This window comes from Nanorana parkeri, unplaced genomic scaffold, assembly GCF_000935625.1.
Source record: "Nanorana parkeri isolate BGI_ZX_2015 unplaced genomic scaffold, ASM93562v1 scaffold331, whole genome shotgun sequence".
In the NCBI taxonomy this organism is placed as follows: domain Eukaryota; kingdom Metazoa; phylum Chordata; class Amphibia; order Anura; family Dicroglossidae; genus Nanorana; species Nanorana parkeri.
Genome location: NW_017306599.1, coordinates 702,042 through 710,795, shown reverse-complemented (window position 1 = coordinate 710,795; position 8,754 = coordinate 702,042). Strand labels below are relative to the sequence as shown.

Sequence of the window (8,754 nt, the reverse complement as noted above, 5' to 3'; positions counted from 1 at the left end):
ATAATAATAATAATAATAACTTAAAATATCCAATGTGACATATATAATAATAATAATAATTTAAAACATCCAATGTGACATTAACATTGTAGGGATAGTAATATGCTACTTAAAACAGGCTTCTTTCTTATGCTAATAAATGGCACTTTAATCGGCTTTACCTCAGCCACTTGCCAGCCTGAAAAGGTTGTAGCCTTCTACGCAACAAATGTTATAGCTCTTCTGTCAAAGTATTGTAATTTTTTCATCAGCTAGATACCTTAACATTTTAAAGGACAGCTGATAGCAAGTTAAATAACTGAGGATCCTCAGGATATTCTCCTTGACATTCTTGGCCTCATATACTATTCCAAGACACTCATTTAACTAGCAAGTTATGCACTATCCTGGAACTACTATGTAGTTAAAGGGGTGCACCATGGCCATAACCATTGAAGGTCCCTTAGCTATTCATCCTGATGACAGTTTCACTTCTATCTGTGTTCATACTAGTTTCCTGATTTAGAATGTGAGCGTTAGCTAATAGTTTTAAAGTGTTTTTGTTGTATTTTAGACTTCATTGTCATATAGTCCTACATCTTTTTCTCCTCTGCAGTGTTCCAAACCAAAATTACGGGTTCAATGTTCTGCTATCCATGAAATAAGAAAGTGCAGCCGCCTGGAGATGCCAGATAACATTAACACATTTATGCTCAAGGTAGGAACTTTTCAGAAAAAAAACATGTGTAAAATAATAAATAAAAAAAAAGTATATGTTGCTGCTGGCCTCCAGATTTGAGTGATTGGCCCTTAAATGCCAAAAAAAAGAATATTTTTGGTATATATATATTTTTGGTATATGTTTACAGTTATTCGTATCAATCTTACATCCATTGTATGTATACACATAAAACATATTCTTAGCTAGTCTGTTATTGATTTGTGATGATTTTTTCTTCTCTTAGTTGTTGGAGCTGACTATGTATGTGCAGTCTTACATGCAATAGATTTTCAACTTCAAATAATATAGTGTTTTTATGTACTGTGTTTTCTTCCTTATATTCAGAACTAGAATTAATGAACACATTTAAATTAAAAGCTTGACTCTGGGCTAAATTTAAAAAAAATGTCTCCCTGGAGGATGAAAAAAAGCAGCTCTGGCTGCAAGACGTATGTTCTTTCTGAAGCTGTCCACCACAGTACACTCAGTCTACTGAGTTCTACTAAGGAAAGACTGTGAGTGCATTGATGCAAAGAGTGCCACTGATGTCGTTGTATCAGTGCTGCTTTCTGTATCCTCCATCATCCAGGACCACCCACTGCTGGGAGAAGACCCAAGCAGACCCAGCTTGTCACAACACAGTTTCCTTCCCTCTTCCATTAATGATTACTCAGTGCTGGTGCTAGTTTCCTGGCTTTCTCTGGCTTTAATACTTCCTAAGTCATTGGTCCAGCATTCAGAAAGTCAAAATAAGTCAGAACACCTGATCTCCATACTTTTATATGAGTATGTGATTTGGAAACTATTGAAGCCTTTGGATCACAGTGACAATCAGACAAGTAGCATTTTAGTAAGCAATGTCAACAAAAGCAGCTTTCATAATCATTTAAATAATTGGAATCTCTCAGGGTCTTGTGCTTACATGAAGCTCCAAGTTAGTCAAGATTTGAAAGAGGGCTTTAAAAAAAAAAAATCAAAATTCTTCCTTGTGCTTTTCACTTATAGAATGTCATTACGAACTGTTGAAGTCAGAAACGTCTCCCATAAAATTGCTTACAGACTGGTTGGTTAGGTATGCCAAACAAAATCCCTCTTAGATCCAGCATAGGTATCATGGGAGTATTGATGCTCAGGTCGATTGTCCACATTGTTTGCACTAAAATAATATTCGTGGAGTCATCAGGAGAAAACCTTACCTGTAATTTAATCATAAAAATCAGAGTCTGAATTTTGCACCAAAACATAAGGCAGAAGTATTTTAGAGTCAAGAACTAGGATCTGATTAAATCAAACGGAACTCTTTGAATATAAACACTAAATGTAGGTTTGGAGTGAAAAAAAGATAACATTTAAAGAAATGAGCACCTTGCTAACTGGTAAGTAGTCATGTTTTGGGGATGTCTGAAAGCCAGTGGCTTAGAGAATGATGTATATGTATAGAGAAGAATGGATTACACTAAGTGTCAACAAATCCTGGGGATAATATTCCACAGTTACTAAAGAAACTGAAAAGAGGTTTTTTTGATAGTTCAATACAATGATGGGTAAAAACATTGAACCATGAAACAAAAGGTAAAAAATTATATGTGAAACAATGCAGAATGCAGCTTACATATTTTAACCTCCATTTTCTGCAAAACCGATAATTCATGGTTGTCAGTGGCCCAGCATACATATAAAAATACAACACATGACTGGTTTAGAAAATGCAACATTGGTAATTGGTCCTTAGTGTGTGTTCAAGGTGCAAACATTTGCAGGTTTCTTAAGCTTTTTTTGAATTTGGCAGTTATAATGAAATTATTTTTACCTTTTTTGTTTTTTAGATGACTGTAAGCAGCATTGGGTCTTAGCAGACCTGTCAGGCTATTTCCTCTTAAGGGCACTAATACATCAGCTAGGCTGTATTTTCCTCAGCATTAACTTTTTCCTCTGAAGTAAGCATGGTGCCAGAGATGTCTGCAAAATACAGAGGCTACCATGATCTTACATGTGTATGTTGGTTGCTTAGATATCCCCAACACCATATGATGTTTATGCCAGCTTGTTATACTTGCTATTGCTGATACAGTAGGTGTCTTTGCAACTACACATGGCTGGTATACTATAGTTATCCATAGCTGTATTGGATAAGATGAGTACTTAAAGTGACACTTAACTATTAACTCAAATGTATCCTTTTTTGTGTATCACTCAGCTGTAGATCCTCAAATCATCTCTTTATTGCTGCTGACACTGCCCTTCCTTCTGGAGGGTGGCTACTTTTGTTCCCCATGGTCCGTGTGTGTTGTAAAGTAGCCACCGCTCCAAGCTCGCTCCTGTGATGGATTACAATCTCATGTTTAGTTTACCAATTTGTATTGAACTTGTAGTCCATCACAGGAGTGAGCTTGGAGCGCTGACTACTTTACAACACACACAGGGACCATGGTGAACAAAAGTAGGACAGTACAAGCACCAATTCAGAGATGATTTGAGGATCTAAGGCCGAGTGATACACAAATAAGATACATTTTTGTTAAAGGAGAACTATGAGATTAGTGATTTCCACTCACCTCATAGTTCTAGCCGACCTGTGACAATGATACTGTCACAGGTCGGCTCAGTAGATCGGGAAGTGAGCGAACACATACCAGGTTCGCTCACCTCTCGATCCTGTCACGGCTCTCTGCCGTGACAGGGGGAGGGCTGGATTCCCCTCTCCCCGCTCTGATCTGGCGGAACGGACGGGGGATGGGGCGGGTACAGCTGGCTCTGCCTCTAGATAGGCAGAGCCAGCTGTCACTCACGCAGCTGGGCCGATCCCGTCATCTACGTCGGGATACGCTCCGGCTGCGGCGTCTCAGTATACCGCGAGCTGTAGCTCGCGGTATACTGAGCTTAGGGTGACGGGAGGACGCTAGTTTGTGTCCTCCCGTTACCCTAAGGAGAACTATGGGGAAAAACACTGACCCCATAGTTCTCCTTTAATAGGTAAGGTACTTGAATGTATTTTTAAGATTTAACTCCTAAGTATAATTTTAATGAAGCTGGTAACTCTGTGGTAAATACCAACTGTTACTGGAAATCAGTTGTTCAGTGATAGAGCTACAGATGCCTGTAATTGTTGTGATGTAGGCTTTTCATTGACTACAATTTCTATTTCTTAACAACAAAAATGCTAATAATAGAGATTTTGTAGGTGTTACAAATCTGTACTACATAATTGCTGACATGACATAGCTCTTCTGAGTAAAAAGATACACGTGTGGCTTTAAGATTAGATTTATATAAAAACCCTAATGATGAATAATGACATTACATAAAGGAATTGGTTCTCACAGACAGACAGAAATAGCTTTTTTAGATGTGGGTAAGTTCTCTTTAAAGAAATCCTTTGTTACATCTAGAATTAGAATGTTTTCTAAGAATTTTCTTTATTTCTGTTTATCCTATCTTTCAGGATAGTGCCACTGAAGTTATTTTTGAAGTTGCAGATGACCAGCAGCTAAATTTGTGGACATCAGAAATCAGAAAATGCATGAATCGTGGGTAGGCAGTCTTCTTTTTTTTAACAGAGTAACAGTAATTCTTTGTATAGATGCATTCACGTGAATTTGGGAATGACTACAACTATTTTATTTACAATGTTATAGCATTTTAAAGTCTGTCTCATTTCATGGTGCATTCAGTTCTAGATTTATTTAAATCATATTAATATCAAAGCCATTAAAAAAAACCAACAACTTTATTATTACATGATGGTGTAATAACACGCATCAGTAACTCCTAACAATTGCGCTGATGTTGCTCATACAATGGAGCTAGCTAGCAGCTACCGGTACAACTGGTGACCCTTGTGGTGGTTGCAAATATTATCTAAAAACATATTGAGATGTGCACTGTACATAAAACTAAATCCCAATTACAAGCATAACTGCAAATTTAGGTTATGATAGTTAATTGCCATGTAGCAGTATGAGTGCCCAAAAAAAGTAGTCTGTTATCACCTTGATATCTGAGTTTTTTACTGCAATTTGAAGCAACTAGCAGAATTTCTAAGAGGATACAGTATAGGAGGGTAATCTGAAACTTTACAAGTATGTTGACATACTTTTCTGGCTCTCTTTATGTCAGCATACGTGTGGGTCAACTCTGTCCCTTGACTGGCCAGGACAACCCTCAGACTAACACATTTCTCCCAGACCCAAAATATTGCATGACTAGCCCTGCAATGGGCAATTTCTGGCTTACCTCATGTCAATCTGAATAACAATCATGTTGATCTGAATAGCAAAAACCAGATAGGAAAGAAAGAACACAGAATATTGCTGCCCAAAATTGTATTCAAGAGACAAAGCCGAAGAAATGAGCAAAGCCCCAGAAGACTAAGATGAAACATGAGCTACACCTTTCTAGTATCGAATCAATGTCCTGGGCGGTTTGTACACCACATCTGCCAAGATCTTTGCAAACGTAGATAAAGATAATTCTTAATTAAGCTGGATCACCCTTCTTTAAGCAGGATTAAAAGCCTGTCCAACTTTCTAAAGTCCTTAGTTCATGTTAGATATATTTAGAGATTAGGCACACCAAGTCTACTGTCTCCAGGGAAAATGAATCAGAGGAAGGGGACTGGTGCAAAAGATAGCACCACCCAAATGAAGTGGAATTCCAAAATCACTTTAGAAAGGTAAGCCAGAAAAGGCCTAATGATGACCTTGTCTGGAAACTGCTGGCAACATGGTTCTTCACTAGAATATGCATGTGCAGTATTTCTGAGAGGAAGGAGGAGGCAATCGCTGTAAGGAAGTCAGCAGGGTTAAATGCCAGAGTGCAGGAGGAGGTTGGAAAGGAGGGAGAAGAGGCTGGTGCTGATTCCACTGCGGGAAGATTAGCTTAAAGGGCAGTATTTTCCTTATTGAGGCTCTGGGAAGTTTTTACTGCCAGAGGCTAATCTGCTCAACAAGTCCCTGATAGGGCTTATTAGGCAGACACCAGATTTTTTTAAGGTCTTCAGACAAAGTCCCTTGTCCAAAAATATTTGGGCTCTCCCATCTCTACACATCCTTCTTCATAAAATCTATTCCAGACATTTTTGTACCTAGTCTGTGCCTTCAGAAGCATATAAATGATCCCCCCACCCCCCTTCAAACTTTAGGCCATTAACCTTAGCCTGCTCATGTTCTGGTGAATAATGTCATGAAACAAGACAAAGAATAAGGGGCACAAGTCTTCATTTCATACAAGAGAGGAAACAATGGTCTATTGGGTCAGAAGGGGATGATGGTGATTGCCAGGACCACATCCTTCAGTACTTCAGTAAGCACCTCACCTCAGTTGAATCAGTTGAGTAGGAGGATACAGGTACACAAATCTGAAGGGCCATGGACTGGAGAGAGCATCCTAGCCCCTGGCATGCAGACAATATTGAGAAAAAAGGAAGACTGGAAGCTTAGTATTCTTCAGGGAGGTCAGAAGGTCCACTTCTGAGATCCCCCGGAGGCCAGAGATCTCTGATAAATATTTGTGAGACTTGAGTTTCAAGGTCCACTTGCTGCTGTAGTACCGTACCGAAAGTTGAGACTGTTGACCAGGGTATGCTGCACCTTCGGAAGATAAGAGGCCGTCAGATTTTCCAGATGGCATTGAGCCCACACAAACAAGACCAAGATTCAGAAAAGTAATACTTTTTGTGCCCCTCTGTTAGGCCACATATGGTCTGGTTCTCCAGTTTGATGCATCAACCTTGGATGATGGGACAAGATTTGGCTGTCTTGGAATTGTACCGCACCATCTCCCCTAGTCATGATGACCCAAAAAATCGTGATTCCGTCTGTGGGGCTGGAGGGTCCACCCTGGCTCAGGTTTCATGGAACCATCCACCAATAAAGACTATTCCTGATGACTTTGGGGGAAAGATCATCTGGTAAAAGGACCTCTGCACTGCTGGAATAGCTGAGGGCAGTCCCTTCCTGTCACTGTTCCAGCCTCCCTGAACTTCCTTGACCTTCATACAATCTCCCGCAACTTCCGAGATGGCAGAAAGATTTTGGTTTGAAGGGAATTGAATACCATGCCAGCTCCAGACACTGAGCTGGCTCCAGGCAACACTTCTGGTGAATGATAAGCCACCCAGTTCATTGTCCTCAGGAGGAGTGAAAGGAGTGCTGCCTCCTATTGCTAACCTGTGGAATGAGGCCTGACTTGCCCCCAGTGACCCTCCTAATGTCATCTTCCAATGTTTGAACAAGCAGCACTTTTCCGGCAAATGGACTGAACATAGGGCTTGCTTTAAAGCAAACCAATTTTTCAGTCAGAGCACTTAATGATCTGTTACTGAACAGGGCATGATCCTCACGTTGAGGCAGACCAAGTCCACTGATGCTTCTGCCACAAAGTCAAAGGCTATCTTTAATATGATGATGATTGATGATAGAGTCTCTTAGAAAACCTGACTTCAGAGCAGCTTCTACGTTAAAGGTCCATGTATTGAGTGCTTTGGATAGAGAGGTCAGAGCTATCGCTGGTCTGAAAGCTGCTTCTGCAGATGTATAAACTTGTTAGGACCAGAATTGCAGCGCCTATCCATAAGGTCCTTGAAAGTGACAGAGTCATTAAAAGAATATAATATGCCTGGCTATTCTCTGTTAGGCCTGGTTCAAATCTGGGCGTTTTGTAGCGCGTTCGAACGCTCTGCAAAACGCTCAAACACCGAAATCCCATTATTTCCTATGGGTATGGTTCACACCTGGGCGTATTACAGGCCGTTTGAACGCGCTACAAAACGCCCTACGCCCAAAGAAGTACAGGAGCTTCTTTGGGGCGTTTTTGTCACGCGTTTCCATTGGGATACAGCCAAGTAGCCCTCGGAAACGCGCGTTTGTTGCGCGTTTTTTTACTGCGAATCGCGGTAAAAACGCGCGTTTCGTGACAAACGCGCATATTCAAAACCCCTAGGTGTGAACCCAGCCTAAGGCTGCATCAACCTTCAGAGCTGAATCCCAACACTCCTAATCCACCGCACAAAAGGGTTACAGCTTGGAAAATCTTTCTATCAGGCCTTCTTCATTCTTCTTCCAACAACTCTCATCACAAAACACAGCCAAGTGGTTGACAGAACCCGGGATACAACAAAGACTTAGTCTACTTAATGCAAATAAAGCATTGGGACCGGATAATCTACACCCCAAGATACTTAAGGAACTAAGCCAGGTTATAACAAGACCGTTATTCCTCATTTTTAAGGACTCTCTAATGACTGGTAGAGTTCCATGTGACTGGCGGAGGGCTACGGTAGTTCCAATTTTCAAAAAGGGGGCAAAATGCCAACCTGGGAATTACAGGCCAGTTAGTCTTACATCGGTAGTGTGCAAACTGCTAGAGGGAATGATTAAGGACTATTTAGTAGAATTTGTTCAGGCTAATGGTATAGTTAGTGATAATCAGCATGGGTTTGGGAAAGACCGTTCCTGTCAGACTAACCTACTGACTTTTTACGAGGGGGTAAGTAGAGATCTGGATGGAGGGAGGTCTGTGGATGTGGTATATTTGGATTTCGCTAAGGCTTTTGATACGGTACCTCATAAACGCTTACTTCACAAGCTAACAGCTATGGGTATAGATGGAAGGGTGTGTACATGGATAGAGAACTGGCTAAAGGAACGGGTACAGAGAGTATCAATAAATGGCGCCCTTTCAGACTGGGCTAGTGTTATTAGCGGTGTGCCTCAGGGTTCTGTGCTGGGACCCATGCTTTTCAACCTGTTTATTAACGACATCGGGGACGGAGTAAACAGCGATATCTCAGTGTTTGCTGATGATACCAAAATTGGGAGGGTAATAGAAACAAACCAAGATAGTATAACTTTACAAGAGGACCTGGATAAAATAGGGGAGTGGGCAACTTTATGGCAGATGAGGTTTAATGTTGATAAATGCAAAGTTATGCACTTTGGGACAAAAAACACGCAAATGGGATATACAATAATGGGTATGCCGCTAGGGAAGTCTGAAATGGAGAAAGATTTGGGGGTCACTGTAGACCATAAACTCAATAATAGATTACAGTGCCA

General features: G+C 40.6%; 1 protein-coding gene across 1 annotated transcript in view; it reads left to right on the top strand.

Annotated features, from left to right (window-relative positions):
* SH2B3 (SH2B adaptor protein 3) overlaps positions 1-8,754 on the top strand; it is a 111,366-nt gene that overhangs the window by 92,103 nt on the left and 10,509 nt on the right. Inside the window, exons 4-5 of the mRNA XM_018558318.1 lie at positions 596-697; positions 4,143-4,231. Of these exons, the coding sequence (XP_018413820.1) occupies positions 596-697; positions 4,143-4,231 (191 nt within the window). The remainder of the gene's footprint in view (positions 1-595; positions 698-4,142; positions 4,232-8,754) is intronic.